At 32.9% G+C, this 22,312-nt stretch overlaps 2 protein-coding genes and 4 non-coding genes across 6 annotated transcripts; all 6 read left to right on the top strand.

Annotated features, from left to right (window-relative positions):
• Positions 1 to 654: 654 nt before the first annotated feature.
• Positions 655 to 1,759, top strand: LOC131645927 (mavicyanin-like). The gene is made up of 2 exons (XM_058916114.1): positions 655 to 844; positions 1,168 to 1,759. The coding sequence occupies exons 1-2, from the start codon at positions 655 to 657 to the stop codon at positions 1,527 to 1,529; spliced, it is 552 nt and encodes a 183-aa protein (XP_058772097.1). The 3' UTR covers positions 1,530 to 1,759.
• Positions 1,760 to 4,373: 2,614 nt separating this feature from the next.
• On the top strand, positions 4,374 to 4,772 carry LOC131648603 (uncharacterized). The gene has a single exon (XM_058918347.1). It carries the CDS (start codon positions 4,374 to 4,376, stop codon positions 4,770 to 4,772), a length of 399 nt encoding a protein of 132 aa, XP_058774330.1.
• A 9,111-nt stretch (positions 4,773 to 13,883) lies between these two features.
• Positions 13,884 to 13,968, top strand: LOC131654265 (small nucleolar RNA SNORD36). Its single transcript, XR_009299308.1, has one exon. It is a non-coding gene; the product is annotated as a small nucleolar RNA SNORD36 (small nucleolar RNA).
• Positions 13,969 to 14,178: 210 nt separating this feature from the next.
• On the top strand, positions 14,179 to 14,263 carry LOC131654263 (small nucleolar RNA SNORD36). The gene has a single exon (XR_009299306.1). It is a non-coding gene; the product is annotated as a small nucleolar RNA SNORD36 (small nucleolar RNA).
• A 1,533-nt stretch (positions 14,264 to 15,796) lies between these two features.
• Positions 15,797 to 15,881, top strand: LOC131654264 (small nucleolar RNA SNORD36). Its single transcript, XR_009299307.1, has one exon. It is a non-coding gene; the product is annotated as a small nucleolar RNA SNORD36 (small nucleolar RNA).
• A 176-nt stretch (positions 15,882 to 16,057) lies between these two features.
• On the top strand, positions 16,058 to 16,142 carry LOC131654266 (small nucleolar RNA SNORD36). The gene has a single exon (XR_009299309.1). It is a non-coding gene; the product is annotated as a small nucleolar RNA SNORD36 (small nucleolar RNA).
• The last annotated feature ends 6,170 nt before the right edge of the window (positions 16,143 to 22,312 follow it).

Below are 22,312 nucleotides of genomic sequence, written 5' to 3' on the forward strand. Positions count from 1 at the left end.
ATGACTCGGTCCGAAACAATCATCTTATCATTAGTCAATTTTAAACCATCCAAGTCTATGTCATAAAAAATAAAATAATATTTTTTAGTCTATGTCTGTTTTTTTCTTTCTTATGAATACCGGGACCTAAATAAGTTGTTGGGCATTTTATGTGTTGTTAACAAAATTAAAAGTACTTGTTGCCCCTCCACCAAGTATAATCAAGTCATGAGTGACAACTTATGTTAGGTTCAGCTGGCAGCTATATATGATTTAATAAAGATTTTCGACAAAATTTAATAGTCTCTTTGGGACTTCAAAAGCACCACATTCAAATTTAACAAAAAAATTATGATTAAAAGCTCTCTTTAAAGTTTCACTAAAATATACTATATAGTATCTGTACAGCAAATTTTGGTAATGTTTGGCAAAACAGAAAATATGATAGCTTGGCTTATCTTGGGTGTGAAGTTAATAATCATGTTTTTGGGTCCATTAAGCACTTTTGTATTTTGTTAAGCAAAGTTTTAAATGTGTCAATATCAATATTTAATTTGACCAAATGGTCTTCCATATTTGAGCTGTTTCTTCAAACACAAGCAAACTTGTGAAAGTACCAACTCATCCTTATTTCATCCACTTTCCATCATCACATCTTCTTGCTTTTTTAGAAAAATGGGGGTCACAATTTTTCTCAAAAACTCTACCTTCATCATGTTCTTAATTATAATTTTACTTTGTAGTTTTCTCTTGGATTGTGTCATGGCTAGTGTTTTTGCAGTTGGTGATGAAGATGAATGGAGTAGCCAAACAAACTATGCTACATGGGCAGAGAAACACAATTTCAGCCTTGGAGATGTTCTAGGTATTTCTTCATTCAATCTTTACTAAATCATTGTATTTGATTTCACCAATACAAAAATATGGTTTGTTTGACGCATACGATAATTTCAAGGTTCATTTTGTCTTTAACTTAAAAAAAAAACTAAAAATCAATCATTAAATTTGCCACTAATGAATAAAAATGACTAATATGATCCGCTTTGAATAGCTAGGAGATTAATATAATATGCTTTAAAATTAAGGTTAACATAAGATTAAAAAAAAAAAAAAATTAAGCTATAAAAAAATCATATGATTATATTTACCAATACCTTCAAGATAATTTTTGGTGTTGGATTGGTGTAGTTTTCAAATATGTGAAGGGGCAACATAATGTATATGAAGTGAGAGAGGATACTTTTAGATCATGTGAAACAAGTAGTGGAGTGTTGGCTAAGTATGAGAGTGGAGAAGATCAAGTGGTTCTCAATAAGGTGAAGAAATATTGGTTCATTTGTAATATAGTAGGGCATTGTCTTGGAGGAATGAGGTTTGGAATTGAAGTAAAAGAAGATAGCAACAATGTAATTAGCTCCATGGATGGTGAATTAAATCCAAATATTCAACCAACTCCATTGGAGAATTCTTGTATTTCTCAAAGATGGAGAGTGTTTGGGAAGTTCTTTCCTTTTGGAATTGGATTGTTATTATTCAATTTGTATTTTTGATCAAGAATTTGGGTAGGTATATTAACTTGGTTGTTTTATATTAATTTTTGCACATTGTGATATATAATTTTTTTGGGTTTTACCCTTTTTTTCTTTTTTTAGAAAAAGGAATTTTGATATATATGAAATTCAATAAAGTTTGATCGAAGTGAGTATAGTTTTTCTCTAAAAATTTAAATTCAGGTTCTCCTAAATATATTGTATTTTAATTTGATTCTAATTAAAAATTTGTGCGAGACAAATAGTGAAACTTTAGTTCATTAGTGTTTAATGCATCAACCTACTTTCATTACTATATTTTTTCCCACTATTTTATTGTTACTATATAGGCTCAATAATATGGACAATTTCTAGATACAACCCAAAATTCTCTTACACACCGCGTGAAATTCCAATTATGCCTTATGTTTTCGTAGATGAACATTTAGAAGTACCATTTTTTTAAAAAAATTTGTCACCTTCCATAGGTACATCTACAGAAGTGTAATAAACTAGTACAAATGGTGATAAAATACACATAAATTCAGTTCAGGGATTGTTTCGTAGGTGCATCTACGGAATGACTTAGCGCCATATTATTTTCAAGATGCATCTACAAAAGTATCTTATATAGTTTGAACCTACTTGATCACTCCCCCATTGTTACATTTCTTCATCAACACTCACTCTCCACAACCTAAAAACTCTACTTCTCCAATACCATCTTTCACTCCAAAACTCAAACTTTTTGGTGCAACAAATCAAAAGGAGCAAGAGAAAACTGAATTTCAGGTAAATATTCATCTTCAACCATTGCATTGCTCACATTATGCATTAAATTTCTGTTAAAAAGAGTAACGTTACTTTCGTAGATGCATCTACGAAACGTGTTGAAGATGAACACTTCCGTAGGTGCATCTACAGAACAATGCCTGTGTTATTTTTTCCAGCAGTGTTGTAATTTTTTGTTATTTTGGCAATTGTTTGCAAATAGGTATGGTGCACCCCGATAATATCGCAAGAAAAGTAGTTCCTTTAGTCGATGTTTCTCCGAATGTTGAAGGGGTAGTTACAAAGGCGGTAGATGTCGACATTGACTTTAATAGCAAGGAAGACTTTGATGATCGTGAAAACATGCTAACATGGATTCGTAGGAATGCAACTAACCTTGGTTTTGGTGTGGTAATAGGAAGATCAAATAATGGTACGACAAGAAGAAACCCTTTCGTAACAATGTTGTGTGAAAGAAGCGGGAAATACCATCCTTCTCTAAGGAATTTTAAAAGAGATGACACAGGTACTAGAAAATGCGAGTGTCCATTTAAAATCTGTGGTTACATGTTGGCTAATAAGAAGTGGAGATTCTCGTTATTTATGGTTTGCATAACCATGATTTGTGCGCAAAATTACAAGGACATCCTAGTGTATGTCGGTTCGATCTAGAAGAGAAGACATGTATTAGTGACATGTCCTTGAATCTTGTCCAACCGAAAAATATACTTGCCACATTGAAAAGGAAGGAACCCGACAACATATCGAATATAAGGCAAGTGTATAATCAATAGTACCACAATAATAAGGCGAGTATGGGATATAGGAGTGAGATGCAACAACTGTTGAAAATGTTGGATGACAACAAATACATGTCGTGCTATAGAACTTGCGATGACGGAGTTACTGTCCGAGATATTTTTTTGACTCATCCGAATTCGATAAAGTTGTTCAACACTTTCCTGACAATGCTCCTTTTCGATTCTACCTACAAGACCAATAAGTATCGACTTCCATTATTTGAGATGGTCGGTGTTACATCCACCGAAAAGACGTACGCCGTTGGTTTTGCTTTTTTGGAGTGTGAAAAAGAGGATAATTTTAGGTGGGAATTGGAGGTGTGTCGGTCACTTTTAAAGCAACAAGTCGAGATGCCTAAGGCGATTATTACGGACCGCGATACCGCTTTGATGAATGCGGTTGCAAAGGTATTTCCTTCTTATAATGCATTACTTTGTCGATATCACATATCATGTGATGTGAGAAGTAAGGTTAAAATCGCTGTGGGGACGAAACAAGTACAGTCCGAAGGTGGGAAACCGGTGAAGCCCGGAGTGGTTGTTGACCAAATAATGGATACATGGGCTCGTATTGCAAGTTCTTAGACAAAAGAATTATACGTCGATTCCGTATTGCAATTTCGGAAAGTATGTGAAAAGTATCCCGATTTATTGAAATATGTTGAAAGAAGCATTCTTGACAAGGTGAAGGAGAAGTTTGTTTGTGCGTGGACCGATAATGTCTGACACCTTGGGAATACAACCACCAATAGAGTTGAGTCGACACATGCTACATTGAAAAATTGGTTGGGTAATAGCAAGAGTGACTTGTGTCGAGATTGGGACACCGTAAATCTCATGATTAAAAACCAACACAATGAGATACAAACCTTGTTCGGTCGGAGCATTACGGTGTTGGAGCATCGGTTTAAGGACAACATCCTTTACTCTCAATTGATCGACAGTATGTCTCGGGCCGGATTGAACTATCTTTCACGAGGCCAAACGAGGTGAAACTTTTGGTGGCGATAGCGCAAAGTGTGGTTGTACTATTACTAGCACGTATGGTCTCCCGTGTGCTTGTGTTATTGCTAAAAAGGTGAGACTAGGCGAGCGAATAAGAATGGATGAAGTCAATCCTCATTGGCAGAGACTTAGTTTTGATGATGATGGTTGCATCGAAGGAGAAAAATCGAATATCTCTATTACTTCCGAATTGGAAGCGATACAAGAGAGGTTTTCAAAGGCCGATGACAACATGAAACTCCACATCAAAGATCAATTGCGGAAGATCGGATTTCTATAAACAACCGACATGAAACCGCCGTCTCAACTAGTTAAGACAAAAGGTGATCCAAAGAAAGTGAAGCCTACGCCGAATGACAACTCGACTATGCAATCTCCTTCATATTGTGAGCACATCGACAAACTCTTTCCCGACTCACCTACTTCGAAATTGCAAAAATCTCAAAAAAGTTTAAAAAAAGGAGCTCGCATTAGCAAACCGCCTCCGACACCTATTTCACCCAAAATTCCAATTATCGAAGAGATGCCTATTCCACCGAACATTCCATTCATCGAAGAGATGCCAGTTTTTATGCACTCTTACATCGAGCAGACCATAGATGTTGCAGGGGACGATAATTGCGATTACCGAGCCGTCTCGGCGTTGCTTGGTAATGGAGAGGGTAGCCATACAATTGTTCGTCATTAACTAATCCAAGATTTGAAGATGTATAAAGAATCATACACGCGGTTATATGGAGAGGAAGCTAAGTTTGAAGCGGTTAACGAAGCTCTTGTGCCTTGGATGGGCCCTTACGCACCGATGCCAAAATGGAAGAAATTCCCGGAAATGGGACATCTTATTTCATGCGCCTATGATATGGTGTGCATTGACTTTACGCGTTATGGTTTTTCGGAAACCTTTTTCCCATTCTGTACCGCATCGCCTACAAATTCAAATGCTCGCATTATGTGTATTGGATGACTTTCAAAAGCGAATCACTTTGTGTAAGTTTACTTGAAATCGGGATGCCCCACACAACCTACGTCACCGGAATGAGACCTTCATCATACCGATGATGCCGAAACGTGACCAGATCTTTTTGGTGATAGGATGCACGAATTTGAAATATTGAACAACATCGAGAAGGAAGCAAATAAGGAAAAGTGAAAATTGGAACCACCAATAGATTTAGGCGGTGACAGTTCTTTTAATGTATTTTCTAGTTTCAAAGTGTAATATATGCACTCTTTAACATTGCAATATAATCATTTTTTGTCAAATATTAGTATATGTGTTTATGTGTTTGTGTTTTTCCCTCTACTTCTATTGCTATTGCATTCTATTATGTTAAAAAAGTAACAGGGAAATTTCCGTAGATGTATCTACGAAAGGTTCTAATTTTGAAAATTATGTGTTTTTTCCGTAGGTACATCTACGGAAGCAAAGTATCTATGATCCTTCTGTGGATATACCTACGGAACATTCTGTGACAGAGGTTGAGTGGTCCATATTCACTAAGGGCTTATATAAAGTTTGGTTTTATAGGGTTGTATTACACACAAACACAAAAATGACATCCCCTAGGCCATGCTCATGGCAGTGAACATCATCCAAGCGACCTGCTCCTGAACCGATTATTTTCAAAAGGGACGGGCATGTTATTTTCTTTCTTCTCAAACTCCCGATGCCGATGAAATTTTGGCACATCCATTTCTTGGACCGAATTAAAAGATATCTCATGTCTTGGTTGGAGGGGGAGTACAAAACTGGCGAAGTCATCAGAAGGATTCAGAGGCTTAGAACAAAGACCTCGCTTGAGACCGGAGAAAAAGAATGTTGGTGGGATGAGGTGGAAAACGATACTAATGCCATTTAAATGATGCATGGATCAGATGATATCGTTTTGACTGTTGTAATTTCTTAAATTTCTTAAATTTATGTTGGAAATTTCAATGTAATGCCGATTTTAATCAATGAATGTTTGTTTTATCGTTACAAATGTTGTTATTCTGGTTTTCTGGGTCTAGTTTGATTCTGTGGATGCATCTACGGAAGTGTTTCGTATGTGCATCTACGGAACATTTTCACGCAAATGTTAAAAAAAGGTGCTTCTGGAGATGCATTTACGGAAGCTGGAGGACATTTTTGCCAATTCGATGGTGCGTGAGAGATGTATGGGGTGAGATTAGAAATTCTCATAATATGATCAATGATAAAACCGAGTCTCTTTGGCGTTTCTTTTTAACATTTCTTTAATGTTTTGAAAACTTAAATCATAAAGATATTATAAACAACTTGTATTTTAAAGCTTTAGCAAGTAAGTGATGAACATAAGCAAAAATTCTTTGATGTTTGGGTGAGATAAAAACACATTTCACTCATGGCGGAAAAATAGAAAGCGTTGTTCAAAACATATTTGAATGGGTTGAAGAAGATAATGGTAGAATTTTGGATCACAGATGTAATATTATGTGTTAGAGCCATTATTTAACTAGACAAAATTATAGTAGTCTAATTGATATTAAGTCTATGATTGAAGACACATATGTCATAAAATGTTATTGTGTATACACCATAAATCGATATTTTTATTTGACAAGGGGGCAAATTAGAATATTGAAAACTGAATAGTAACCATAAGAGAGTTACATATATATATGGGTTATGGTCCCATTTGTAGAAGACAACCAATACAGTTTATCAAGGTATCCTCTTTTCACCCCATCATAAGAGAATTAAGAAATTCTAAGATACTCTACAAATCAGGAAGATCACATACCCGCAAACCTTCAACGATTTTAATGGCAAACTCAGATACGCTCCGCTTTCATTTTCATATTGTACTCAAGTATATGTTCTAAGGATATAAGCCCATATGATATGAACTTAAAAGGATTAGATTAAGATTTTGTTCTTGATTTCTACATGGGTAGATATACATCTGGTAATGAACAAATCTAACAAGTGGCATCAAAGGGTATGGTCAAAATTGGGAGTTTCCAATGAATTCTTAGCCATGACAATCACTCAGAATAAGAAACTAGTAGGATTAAAGGTTTTTTGAGATCTTGATTAGTGAGCAATTTGAGGTGTCTGCATCAATAATGTGGTTTATTGTTTAATATTCTGTTGTAACCAAACCGTTTGTATCAAACTTATCAAAATAGTGAAAGTTCGTGATTATTTTCCAGTGGTTTTAACACCATTGAAGAGCGGAGTAGGCAATACGAGGACGACTGCTGAACCACTATATATATCCTTGTGTATCTTTTCTTCTTCCCTTAACTCTCTTACTTTTCAAGTATTAACTACCATGCTTTTGCATTGATGCATGTTTGCATTGATTGTATTCCACTTAAGATATACTTTTATTATAGCGATTTAATGTATAGGGGTGGAAAAAGGCTAGGCTAGGCTAGGATTTATAAGGCCTGAGTCTGACCTATGATAAACTTGAAAGGCCTGAGCCTGGCCTGTGGCCTGGCCGGAAAGCCTATTTAAAAGCCTATTTTTCATTATAGTTTTCAATTAATCCATATTATTTAAGAAATCCTATAGGTCGTTCTATATATGCGTATATAGGCCGGCCTATTTAGCATTTGTTCTAATATATGTGCATATATATGCTTGCCTATTAAGCCTTTTTTCTAATATACATGCAAATATAGGCCGATCTATTTAGCTTATTTTTAATATACATGAAAATATAGGCCGGCCTATATGGCTTCATAGGCTTTTTTAATAGCCTAAGCCTGACCTATTTTATTAAATAGGCTTTTAAAAAAGCCTAAGCCAGACCTTTTTGTTAAATAAGTCTCGCCTGGTCTGACCTTATATAGGCTAGGCCATAGGCCCCTGTAGGTCGGCCTGGCCTATTCCCACCCCTATGTATAAGTTTAGGTCTGTGGTGTATCAATCTTATTGAAGATGATGACTTGAATTAATCCATTGATATAATCTATAAGTTATATGTTTTAAAATAACTTTGATGTAAAGCTACTTATGCAACCTTGTGATTGACTTGCTTATGAAGCAATCAAATGCATCTAGAATATAACATACCATTTCATATTGAAAGTTTCATTGAGATGCTTCCAAGCTCTCTTACTTTGTGTTTTATTTTTTGCGTCTTTTTAAAAATCTCTAATTTCGTACATGAGACTTAAAATATTTTTGAAATTGTCTTAAAGGGATTTGGTCTATTTAACCCCCCTTCTAAACCTTTTGATGTCCATATTCTCACCCAACAGTTTTTTTGTGAAAAACCAACAAATAAAGTTCTACAAGATGAAGATAAAGCATTATAAACAAGCTCCAAGATCTTGAAACAAGAGTATAGATGGTTTCCTAAAGGGGATTGACTTCAAGGAATGTGTATCTGAACATGGTGTAAATGTGAAGATGTAACACCCCGTTTTTCTAGAAATTATTTATATTAATTAATTAATTAATTATTATTGGTGTGATAATTGAGATATTTTGGGACAATAAGAATGGGTGACCCTTAGGTAGAGAGTGTGGAAAGTAATTAGAGGTGGGTAAATTTATTTAGAATTATTTAAATCATTAAAATAATATTTTAGTGTTATTATTTAAAAGAAGGGTTAATAGCCATTTACCCCCTGTCATATAGGCGAGTTTTGATTTACCCTCCTTTTAAAAAAAGTTTTAGATTACCCCCCTATAATTTTAAAATTTTAAGTCTTTTGCCCCCTAAGAGGAAAAATTACCCCCTGTAAAATATTTTTTTTTATTTACCCCCTAGTTTTTACACGCTTAGGGGGGTGCCCAAATATTATAGGGGGGGTAATCCAAAACCTTTTTTTAAAAGGGGGATAAATCAAAACTCGCTTATATGGCAGGGGGATAAATAACTATTAACCCTTAAAAGAAATAATAAAATAAAAGGAAATAATAAGTTTGAGGTTGAAAGTGCGAATTGTGGAGAATTAAAATAAATAATGTAAGTTAGTAATAAGTTGGGCCTTAGTGGAATATTAGAAAAATAGAATTAGGTTTCTTATTTATAATGAGAGAAATGAGGGAAAAACTTCATAGTAAGTGAAACTTTTGGAATTGGAGGAAAAGAGACAAGAGTAGAGAAAAGCAAGGGAAACCTAAGGACATCTATAAGAAGGAGAGGCCATAACCAAAAATTTGGATTTTTGATAGGAGATCAAGGTAAGGGTGGAAATTTGGTTCAGTAATAGGTGTGTGATGAAAGGGTAGAGTAGGATTTCATTTTTCTATTGAATTATGATGATAATACTATTTTGATATGCAATAATATGAATTATGTTCATGTGTATTGATATGTTGTTGTGATGTTCATGGATTAATCAAATTATGATGAAATTGGTGTGAATTCGATGTTTTAGGGCATGAGTTTGATGGATGATTCATGACTTAATTGTGTTAAAATTGTGAATTAGGGTATTGCATAGGTTGTAATTTTTTGAGCGTTTGGATTTTTTATGGAATCGAAATTGGAGGTTCGGAAGGCCTCCAATGATGAAAAACACAGAAAATTCTGCATTCAATCCGTCGCGGTCGCGTTTAAGGCAGGTGGGACGCGCGCAACGCGAAAGTTACTGTTTGTGTTTTTTTGCCGAAACTATTTTGGCCATAACTTTTGATCCGTAAGTTCAAATGTTGCCCCGTTTGAAGCATTGGTAGGCTAACACAATTTACCATCAAATGAAATTAGTTTCAAGTGCTGAATGTATCGTGATAACATCAAAAACTGATGAGAATTTTGCATATTTGTTGATGTTATGATGTGAGAATGTTAATTATAATTGGATGACAATGTTAATTATAATTTTGCATATTATAGTTTTCATATAATAAGATGATTATATGTTTATAAATGTGCATATGTTGAGTTGCTGAAGTTGATGTTGCTATAGGTTTTAGTAATACTGATTAAGGTTTGCGTATGGTGTATGATGTTATGTTATAATGACGAAGTTTGATGATGTTGTTATGGTGCTAATGTTGGTGATGTGTCGTTATATTGACGTTGTTATGATGTTGTTATGATGATAATGTTGACGATATTATTATGATGTTGTTATGATGATAATGTTGACGATGTTATTATGATGATGTTGTTGATGATATTGTGTGTTCAATTATATGCATGCTATGTTGATGGTGATTATGTTGTCGGTGGCACACACATAAGGATGACAACGGGTCGGGTCGGGTGAGGGTTTCATACTACCCAAACTCGCACCCGAAATCGGCACCCGAACCTGAATCCAAACCCAAATGTTGTTCGAGTGGAAAAATAACACCCACACCCACACCCATTGGGTTCGGGTTTTTTACCCAAACCCGCAGCAAAATACATAAAATATATTTTTCCTACAATTTTTCTACAATATATATTATATATATATATATATGCGGATGTGATTTCGGGTTTCGGGTTTCGGGTGCAGGTTTTACACTACCCAAACCCGCACCCGAAATATCGGGTGGCACCCGAACCCGAACCCAAACCCAGTCAACTCGAGTTTTCACCCTTGACTCGGGTTCGGGTGCGGGCGGGTTTGGGTCTGCTTGCCATCCCTACATACACGGTCAGAAGAGGGGTCAATGTGTATGTGTTGTTGTTACATGTTAATAGTCCATGGATTCATGTTGTCTAAACTTCGGTTCTTTATGATAAGCCTCGATCCTACGGTGATGGATCAGGTGCGAGTAGCTAATTCCTATTATGGAGAATTAGTGAAGCGTTACTTATAATGATGGTGACAATTTGGTGTGCTACGGTTCCAGGAGGGAATTGATCTTATGGTGGGGATCATGGAGTGAAATGGACCTAAGTGTTAATATTTTGGTACCACATTCATGTGAGTCAATAGTTGAGTACATTTGTATTGTGTTGCATTGGTGATTATTTTGGTGTTATGTTGTGTTACATTGGTGATTATTTTGGTGTTATGATGTGTGGATGATAATACTTGATATGTTTATGTTGTTGTAATTAGTGTGTGATGTTGTTAGTTAATCTACTTCAATTATCTTTCACCGCTAATTATTGAATTGTATTCTCACCCTTCTGTTTGAATGTTGCCTTTACACGGACATTGTGCAGATAATCAGGAATAGATCTTGCGGAAGTAAATTGAATCCAACCCATGGAGTTGCTTCTTAGTTTATCGTTTTATTTAGTAGTGTCTTGCTCGGATTATGTAACATCAGATTGAGAACGCTTGTTTTATACCTTATGTTTGTTATGTTGAAGTCATAAGACTAATTTTTTTTGTTGAGCATTCTTAAGCTATTAAGTTGATTGATTACAACTCTCTTATTTTGTTATTAAAGTTGAAGGTTGAGACTAAACATCATTACTTACTTTATCTTCCATAATTGTTGATGATAATTCCGCTGTGATAATACTTTAAAATAGAAGTGAGCATGCGATGACAAGTTATAAAATGTCTTATCATATGAATATGTGATACTAATAAGTTGAGTTAGATGTCATGTAAACATCTCAGGCAAGCTTTAGATGAGTTGGACGTCGTGTAAACATTCAAATTACAAATGTGTATTTTCTAAACTATTATGTTGAAACCCGTGTTACGAAACATGATGTGTGTGACACCCTACGTGGTTGTAATTATAGTTAAATCATGGAATATTTCATGTATGAGGTTTAGGGTGTTACAAAAGACAGATACAAGTGAAGGGGTGATTATTATTTGTCTATACATAGATGATTTATTGATCACAGACAGAGACAAAAGGTGTATTTTTAAATTCAATAGTGAACTTATGAAAGAATTCAAGATGTCCGACCTTGGTCTCATGACATACTTCCTTGACATTGAGTTCCACAAGTCCAAAAAGGGACTGCATATGCACCAAAGAAGGTATGCTCTTGAGATATTGAATAAGTTTGAAATAGAGCATTGTAATGCTGCCATTACTAAAGTTGAACCAAGGTTACAATTATCTAAGAATGAGGATGAGCAAATGGTGAATCCAACTCAATATATGAAAATTATTGGATCTTTGTGTTACTTATGCAATACGTGACCATATTTGGCATTTAGTTTCAGTATTGTCAGTAGATTCATGGAGAAATCGAGGGTGACTCACTTGGCAGCAGTCAAGAGGATCCTAAGATACGTCAAATGATCTATTGGCTGTTGAATTCTCTTTTCCGCAGCAGACATGGAAAGAAAAATGCAATTTACTCGGTTTTACCAATTTCAGTTGGTGCAGAGATAAAGATGATCGAAATTCTACAGCTGGATACGTCTTTATGTTGGATGAAACACCAATATGGTGTTCAAAGAAGGAACCGGTACCACCACTCTCGTCTTGTGAGGCCGAGTATATTGTCGCTTAGTTGTGTGTGTGCCAAGCCGTGTGATTGATGAATTTATTGAAGGAGCTGGACAGCGATGAGGGTGACGCTAACGCTCATGGTTGATGATATTTCCGCTATTAATCTTGTTAAGAATCCAATTGCACATGAGAGAAACAAGAATATTGAGATGAGGTTTCACTACTTAAGATAATGAACTAAAATAAAACATAAAATTAAATTAAAGGACTCCGTGACTAATTATATCATAACTTTTTTGTTAAGTTATTTCTCTTAACAAAATTAATTTCATATTAACCATTTTAAATTATTATTTTTAGCTTTTCCTAACAATATGTTTTCATTATTTTGTTTTAGGTTTTTGTAAAGAGAGATTATATTTTTCCATTATCATGTTATTTATATCAATTTAATTTAATTTTTATTATTTATTAAAATTAATTTTCTCCCACAAATTTTTAATTTGTATTTTTAATTATTTTTACCTTTTCCTATCAATGAGAGAGAATCATTTGACACCAGTGTTAAATATTAATTTTGACACCAAATTCTACTCCTTTATTATTATTATTATTATTATTATTATTATTATTATTATTATTATTATTATTATTATTATTATTATTATTATTATTATTATTAGTATTAATTTAAAGGTTAAGATAAATTCTTTGAAAAACTCATGTGCAGTTTTTAAGTGAATATATCTTAGCCTTTATATTAATAATAATAAACAAATAGAATTTGATGTCATGACATCTTAGTATCAATTGTTCTATCCCCCAAACAATATGTTTTTATTATATTGTTTTAGGCTTTTGGAAAGAGAGATTAAATTTTTCAATTATCATGTTTTTTATATCAATTTAATTTAATTTTTATTATTTATTCAAATTAATTTTCAACCACTAACTTTTAATTTATATTTTCAATTATTTCTTATATTCAATGAATTTTATGTTTTTAATTATCATGTCTTTATAATCTTTTAATTTACTTTTTTAGTTATTTAGTCAAACTAATTTTTCTTCCACTAACTTTTAATTTATTTTTTAGATTATTTCTTATATTCATTGAATTTTATGATTTTAATTATGAATTAAAAATAAATTATCTCTCAATAATTTTTAGTTATTTATTTAATTAACTTTTAAAATTAATTATCTAGATATATTTTTTTTCATAATTTGTTAGCATTTCCCTATGATAATAAACTGTTATATTCCCAATTTTTTATTTAATTTTTTTGTCTTAGTTTACCTCAAATCCCTAAACGACATTCCTACGTTGACGGAAATATTAATTTGGCTGTTTCAAAATTCTAAGTGATAGGTTTAAGGTCTTGCTGGTGTATAAATAGAGGCATTAGGGTTTCACAAGTTTATTAGTATTTTGAAGCACTAATCTCTTTATTCTTTTCCTTTTCTCCTTTTATTTTTCTTCTTATTTTCATATTCCTATGATAATTTGAGCAGATGATGAAAAAAAGTGAATAATTGCTTATTGGTTATTCCATGAAGCTTTCATAATCGAGCTTTTTAAAACTGATGCTCAATTCATACAGCCCTTTTCTTCTCCCTCTGGAAAATGTTTTCGTATAATTTTTTTCTTTTTCAGATCCAATAATTTTGAATAGATTATGCTGTTTTTTTATTTCAGATCCAACAATTTTGAATAGATTATGCTGTTTTCTTATTTCACATCCAATAATTTTTTATGAATTTTATTATATATAATATTGGTGGTTTGAGATTATGATGATTTGAGCAGATGATGAAAAAATTTGATTAATTGCTTATTGGTTATTCCATGAAGCTATCATAATCGAGCTTTTTAAAACTGATGCTCAAACAATTTAGTTTTTCTCTTCTGGCAAATGTTTTTATGCATCTTCCAAACATGTTTTCGTATAATTAATTATTTATTTTCAGATTCAATAATTCTGAATAGATTGTGCTGTTTTTTAGTAGCATTCAGATATTTGATTTTTTTTCAACAGGAATACAGATTGATATTTGAAATTTTATTATATATATTTGTGGTTTGAGACTATGATAATCTGAGCAGATGATGAAATAAAATGATTAATTGGTTATTGGTTTTTCCATGAAGCTATCCTAATCGAGCTTTTTAAAAATATGCTCAAACCAAATAATCAATCTATTACTGACAACTCTGGAAAAAAAGTGTTTGAGTCATTGTTAGATAACGGCGCCGACATTTGTGATTATGTTGCCGCGTTAGTATCATGATGTCATGTTTGGGTTGTCTGTGGATGATAGATAATAATATATAATTAGATAATTATATATAATTAAAAAAACGTATATAATATAACAAAATATAAAAAAGTTATTATAAAGATAAGTTTTAAGATAATTAAAAAGTGATATTAAAATTAAAAAAAATAAAATATGAGGTTAACTTGAGGTTTTATTTTTTTATTGTCATTTTATATTTACAATTAATTTACTTTTTAATTATTTAGTAAAACTAAATTTTGTCTCACTAACTTTTATTTTTATTTTTTCAAATTATTTCTTATATTCATTGAATTTTATGTTTTCAATTAGCATGATTTTATATTCATTTAAATTAATTGTTTTAATTATATAGTCAACCTAATTTTTCTCCCACTAACTTTTAATTTTTAAAAAAAGTATTTCTTAAATTCATTGAATTTTATGTTGAGAAAATGGGTGATACACTGACAGTGTAAAAAAGTTTTACACTGTCATCCAATCACAACCATGAATCAGTATAAATCAGACTTTAATATTTAAAAAAATTATATGACATAGCAAAATGATTTGTTTCTATTGGATGACAGTGTAAAACTTTTTTACACTGTCAGTGCACTACCTTTAACCTCTTTTATGTTTTTAATTATTTATATAATTAATTATTAAAATTTGACTTTTCTCTACTAATGTTCCTTAAAAATCTTAATTGTTTTCCTAATAACTAATGTCTATATACATATTTTATAATATATTTTTATTTAAAAAATTATATATCAACGAGTAATTTTCTAGAATTTCAAAGTGTTAAAAAGAATACATCTATCATAACAAAAATTAAATTAAATACACCATTCTCAAGATTTTTTTGTTGGCATTTCCAATTTCCAATTTTATAGGTTGGTATATTTCTCAATCCCCTAAACGGCGCTAGGGTTTCATCTAATGAATTTTATATTGGTTGTTTTGAAATTCCAAGTGATAGGGTTAAGGACTCTCTCATATATAAATAGAGGCATTAGGGTTTTATGAGTTTATATATTCAAGCACTAATCTCCATACCCTTTCCCTATTATCCATTTTTATCTTCTTCTTTCTATTCCTATTTTAATTTTTTTTTAGGTTGAAACATGTTCTGATTTGAGCAGATGATGAAAAATATTGATTAATTGCTTATTGGTTTTTCCATGAAGCTATCATAATCGAGCTTTTTAAAACTGATGCTCAAACAATATACTTTTTTTTCTTCTTGTTAATGTTTTTATGCATCCTTCAAAATTGTTTTCGTGTAAATAATAATTTATTTTCAGATCCAATAATTCTGAATAGATTATGCTGTTTTTTTTTTAGCATTCTGATATTTGATTTCGTTCATCAGAATTACTAATTTACTATGATAATTTGAGCAGATGATGAAATAAAATGATTAATTGCTTATTGGTTATTCCATGGAGCTATCCTAATCGAGCTTTTTAAAACTGATGCTCAAACCAAATAATCAATCTATTACCGACAACTCTGGAAAAAAAATGTGTTTGAGTTGTTGGACACCGACACAAACATTTGTGATTACCTGATGTGTTAGTGTCGGTGTCATGTTTGAGCTGTCTGTCCTTCCTATGATTTTAAATTTCAAATGAAACAATATTGTGGCTGTAGCTGCAATTGCAAAATGCCATTTAATATCATATTTTCATTACCAATATTTCTCAAGACTATGTTCTTTTGTGTATACTGAAATCCGATATAATGAAATTTAGTGACAATAAGAGCAATTAACAATAAGACTTATATTAATTGTTTCATATGTGTGCACTGTTTGCCATTGAACATTATAAAAAATTGTATAATTAATAATAAATTAAGATTAACTATCAAATGAATAACGATTAAATTGAGCGAGTGCATCTATTATCATCGTCTTCATTCTGATCAGTGCAATCTGACTTTGAATCTTATCTACCAACAAATTGAGCGAGTTTTCTTGTTGTGGCTAATAGATCCTACACAAACATATATTGATTATAATTATGATTGGTTTAGTGATCATTGCTTGATTAGTAATTGATTTAGTAGAAATTATTTGTGATTGTTTAAGCTAATGTTTGTGTAATGTTTTAAGCTAATGGTTTAGTAATCATATTTATTAATTTTAAACTATTCTATTTTTATTTTGTGTTGAAGTTAATTTAAATATTTGTTGCATCTCCTAATATTTTAGACAAGATCCGCCACTGAATACCACCGGATCTTGTTTTCAAAATATTACTCTCCAAAACAAATGAATAAGTTTAGGAAAGTAGTTAAGGTTTTGTATGCCATCTTGGATCATGCAATATATGCTCCTCCCATCATCACCAAGTACTCATCTTATATCTTTATCTCTCTACCTCATTTCTCGTTTCTCTTCTCTCTCTCTCTCTCTCTCTCATATTCACCCTCTACACTTCACCTACCATATAATAACAGCCTCATACACTCCAATATATATGCATATAAAATAAGATATTTTTGTGATTATTAGTTGCATCATGCTTATAAGACATTGATATAAGCTACTTTGTTTCGAGTTCAGTTTTTGTTTCTATCAACTACTAAGTTTTTTGTTTTTTTTTTTCTTCAATTAGCAACATGCAATCAGATCAAGAGGACGATGAAAACCAATATAAGAATCTTATCGCCGAGAGAAAAAGAAGGAAGCTATTGAATGATAGGTTATGTAATCTTTGCTCGTTGATTCCGAGAATCTCAAGGCTTGATAGAGCTTCAATTCTTGGTGGTGCTATTGAGTATTGAGTTTGTGAAGGATTTGCAGAAACAAGTGAAAGAGCTTCAAGATGAACTTGAGGAAAATTCAGATACAGGAACTGAAAGTAACTGCATTGTTAATGGAAATAATAATCAATATAACGGCGGTGTTCAAACTCAACTAGAAGATAACACAAATAATGTTCCAAAAGAAGAACATGGTTTTCATGTTGGGAATGGCTATGTTTCAAAACAAAAGCAGGAAGATGTAGGTACTGGTACTGACAAACAAACACAACAAATGGAGGTAATCCTAACAACCTATCTTATAATAAAATTTCTATATTAGATAGGTATTTAACCTGAGTGGTTCCGGTTGATAAAAATTGTTTTAGTTTGATATGAGTAATTGTAGCACCGACACTTCTTCTGAAAACAGGTTTTTCTATGTCCGTGTTAGAGTCAACACTAACACACTTTGACCTTTATTATTTATTTTTTTCAAATTATTATCAGTGTCGACGTGTGAGTACTTGTATTCTATATCTTTTATATATGAGCTGACTTATAGTGCAAGAAATGGATATTGCAGCCTCAAGTGGAAGTGGAACTAATAGAAGGGAATGAGTATTTTCTGAAGGTGATCTGTGAGCATAGGCCTGGTGGATTTGTGAGGTTGATGGAAGCATTGAACAGTTTAGGCATGGATGTAGTACATGCCAGAATAACAGGCAACAATGGTCTTGTTTCAAATGTTTTCAAAGTTGAGGTAAATATAACTTCTTTACAAAACATGAAAACTTTATTAATCCATGATTATATAAATAGCATAGTATTTGATTATAATTATGAACAGAAAAAGGAGAGTGAAATAGTTGAGGCTGAAGATGTAAGAGATTCATTGCTGGAGCTGACAAGGAACAGATCTGCATGTTGGAGTGGTGAGATGACCGCAACTTCGTCTGAGAATGGTGTCATCAGTAAGGACCAACATGATCAACAGAATAATGCTGCGTAGCCTATCCTACACACCAATTTCATAGTTAAATTTTTCATAATTGTTCTTAATTTGTCATTTATTAAGTTTTTTTTTTTTTTTTACATTGTTGAATCCATATTTTGGAAAGCACAATGATAATAATTGATGAGGTTGTTGACAACCTATGCATATTGTGCACTGTTTAATCAATTAAACACATATTAATTATATTAAGTTTTATCAATATATCTCTAATGTTATATTTTTTTCAAATGTCTTTGCCAAATATTATGATGAAAATTGACTCAGATTGTTTAGGTAGAAATGACTGTAAGTTTGTTGTTGGGATCACAACAAAATTTTGGATATATTTGTTGAAATGTAATTCACCTTCAAACATTTGTCATTTAACTTTAATTTTATTTGTATTTGATTTTAATTTAGATTTACGTTTTCTCTCTCTTTTCTCTCTGCAATTTTTTTTATCTTCATCTTCTTCCTCTAGTGCATTAATGGAGGTGTAAACTCTAACAATTGGTATTCAAAGTTCCGGTTTAATTCGTAGGGAAACACGATTGTACGTAAGGTGTATGATTGATTTTGTTCTTCAAATTCACACTGAATTGTAGATTGGAATAGAAGAGAATCACATTTCTTGATTCTTAGGGATTAGAAAACACTAGTGTTTGTGAGGATTGAGTGATTTGCACAGGAACAAAGATATACTGCGGAAACGGTAGCTTGAACATAAAGCTTCCAGTATTTGACTGAAAGAATTGGAATCAATGGTTGATTCAAATTTGTGTGTTGTTAATTTGGTGCTCAAGATATTCTTGATCTCGTCAATGACGGTTTCACGCCGCTTGCAGAAAAGTGCAACAGAAGCACAGAGAAATGCGCAACATGAAACAAGGAAGAAAGATTAGAAGGCATTGTTCTATATCCACCAGTGTGTAGATACGAAGGTGTTTGAGAATATTTATGACGCTACGACGACGAAGACGGCGTGGGATACACTGGTGCGGTGCAATGAGGGTTATACATTAGTGAAGAAAGTGAAACTTTAGTCCTTACACAAGCAATATGAGAATCTCAGCATGAAGGATAATGAAAAGGTTCCTGATTACATCTCCAAAGTGATTGTGGTCGCGAATAAGATGAAGTCTCGTGGAGAAACGCTCTCTGAACAGGTAATCATTGAAAAGGTACTAAGATCTCTTACTCCTCAGTGTGATTACATAGTTGTAGCCATAGAAAGAACTTCGGAGTAGTTTAAAGGCACAAGAGTTATGTCTGATTGAAAAAAATTCTGAAAAGGAAATAGAACAGGCTTTGAAGGCTGCTTTTGTCAAGAAGAACAAGAAGCAAGAATGGCTTCAGAATAAGAAAAAGAATGGTGGTGGTGCTCAAAATTCATGACTCTTCAATCCAAATGAGAAGAAACATAAGAATGTTCAGAAAGGAAATGAGAAGTTTGATAAGAGAAAGGTTAAATGCTACAATTGTAACAAGTTTGGCCACTTTCATGCTGATTGCTGGTCAAACAAAGAAATAAAGGGTGAAGAAGCCAACATAGTCAGAGGAGATTTTGAGGATGAACTTATGCTATTGATGGCATATGAGAATGAAGGTGGAAAAATGGTAGACTGGTGGTATATGAACAATGGCTGCTCAAATCACCTAACTAGAAAAAGGGATGAGTATCTGAATGTTGAAGGAATGGGAAATGTCAGACTGAAATTGCAAAATGACAAAACTAGGACTAAAGATGTAAGGTATGTTCTTGGGATGAATAGCAATTTGACGAGTGTAAGTCATTTTCTTGAAAAAGGTTTTTCAGTAATCATGAAAGACAATATCTTGAAGATGTATGACTGTAATCAAAATCTCATTATGCAGTCTGAATTGGGAAAAAACATGACATTCAAGGTGAATATTGAAACAACAGACACACAATGCCTTAGTGCAACAGGTGCTGAAGGTGAAAGTGAGCTATGACACAAGAGATTGGGGTACGTGGAATTCCAAAGATTGTGGCACCAGAGAAATCATGTGACATATGCATGAGAGGCAAACATCCAAGATTTCCATTCTCATCAGAAATGTCTCCAAGAGAAACTCATGCTTTGGGTGTGGTGCATTATGATGTATGTGAGTCATTTGAAGTACATTTTCTTGGAGGGAATAAGTACATCGTGTAATTTATGGATGAGTTTACAAGGATGACATGGGCATCTACCATAAATTTCAAACAAGGTGTTTTATAAGTTCAAGAAGTTCAAAGTGAAGGCTAAAAATTAGAGTGGACAAAAGTTGAAGATCCTCATAACCAATGGTGGAGGTGAATTAAACTTTGCAGAATTCAAGAAGTTCAGTGAGAAGCATGGTATTGAGCACGCGGTGAATGCTCCATACACTCCACAATATAATGGCCTTGCTGAGAGAATGAACGAAACTTTGCTTGACATGACAAGAAGCATGTTGAAAGAAAATATTTTGCCTCACACATTCTAGGGTGAAGCTCTTGTCACTGCAACATAGGTGCTCAAAAGATGTTCAACAAAGAAGTTAAAGGAAGTAGTTCCTCTTGAGAAGTGGACAGGAAGAAAGCAAAGTGTGAGCCATTTCAAGGTGTTTATTTATTTTTGTTACAAATATGTTTCCGATGCTACTAGAAGGAATTTTGATAACAAAAGCATAGTCACGCTGCTTATAGATTACCATTGCACATGTGCCTATAAGCTCTATTGCCCAATAACCGATAAAGTTGTTTTCAGCAGAGATGTCATAGTAAAAGAATTAGAAGCATGGGATTATAACAATTCTGAACCTGCTTCTAGAGTTGAAGGTATTTCTGAAGATGTCTCTAAAGGTGACTCTGAAGGAGATTCTACCTCTGAAGGAGATTCTTACTCTGTAGGTGATCACGAGTCTGAAGGAGAATCTGACTTTGAAGGTGATCATTAATCTGAAGGTGATTCTAATTCTGAAGGTGACCATAAGTATGAAGATAAATCTGACTATGATGGTGATTCAGCCTCTAAAAATGATCAACCCTCTGAATGCAGACCTTCCTCTGAAGGTGGACCTTCCTCTGAAGGCGAACTTTTCCTCCCTCTTTCCAACATAAACGCCTTTGTGTATTCCATACAATGTGGATAACCTATTTTTCCATGCGTACCCCAACAAGACAACATTCCATATGCAGGAAAGTCATTAATAGTCCACATTAAAGCAACTCACAAAATAACATTTTGTTTACGGGATATATCATAAGTACATACTCCAATCCACAACCTTTTCAAATCACCAATTAAAGGTTGTAAATACACTTCAATTTTGGCTCTTGGACTGGACGGTCCTGGAATGAGGCAAGTCAAAACATGTATGGTTTTGTCATGCACATCTCACGAGGGAGGTTGTAAGGGGTTACAAAAACTGTCCAACAAGAATATGCAATTGCAGAATGTTGGACATATAGAGTAAAACCATCAGAGAATAATCCAAGTCTGACAATTCTAGGTTCTGCGGCAAAATCAAGATGTATTCGATCAAAGTGCTTCCATGCCACACCATCAGATGGATGTCGCGCAGTTCATGAACTTGTTTTGTTTGCATGATACCATCTCATTTGACTTGCCCTGTGCATTGAAGCAAAAATTCTTTTTAGGGTTAAATACGTTTTTAATCCCTATAAATATGCGACCCTGCACTTTTAATCCCTATAAAATTTTCCTTCAATGAATGGTCCTTATAAAATTATTATGCACCTAGTTTCAGTCCCTACTGTCAAACCGATGTGTATTTTAGAATGATTATTTTCCAGACATGTTTATAATGTTTTAAAAAGTTCCTGGAAAAAAAAGAAACTCAAAATTTAATTTTTAAGTTGAGATTTTCCTTACTTTTATCATTATTTTTTGAAATTTAA

This window comes from Vicia villosa, linkage group LG2 (assembly GCF_029867415.1).
Source record: "Vicia villosa cultivar HV-30 ecotype Madison, WI linkage group LG2, Vvil1.0, whole genome shotgun sequence".
NCBI classification, from domain to species: domain Eukaryota; kingdom Viridiplantae; phylum Streptophyta; class Magnoliopsida; order Fabales; family Fabaceae; genus Vicia; species Vicia villosa.

Excerpts from the sequence above, each read along its gene's own strand:
- LOC131645927 (XM_058916114.1), top strand. The coding sequence starts at position 655 with ATGGGGGTCACAATTTTTCTCAAAAACTCTACCTTCATCATGTTCTTA. Across the intron at positions 845-1,167 it reads CAGCCTTGGAGATGTTCTAG|TTTTCAAATATGTGAAGGGG; the intron begins GTATTTCTTCAT and ends GGATTGGTGTAG.
- LOC131648603 (XM_058918347.1), top strand. The coding sequence starts at position 4,374 with ATGAAACCGCCGTCTCAACTAGTTAAGACAAAAGGTGATCCAAAGAAA.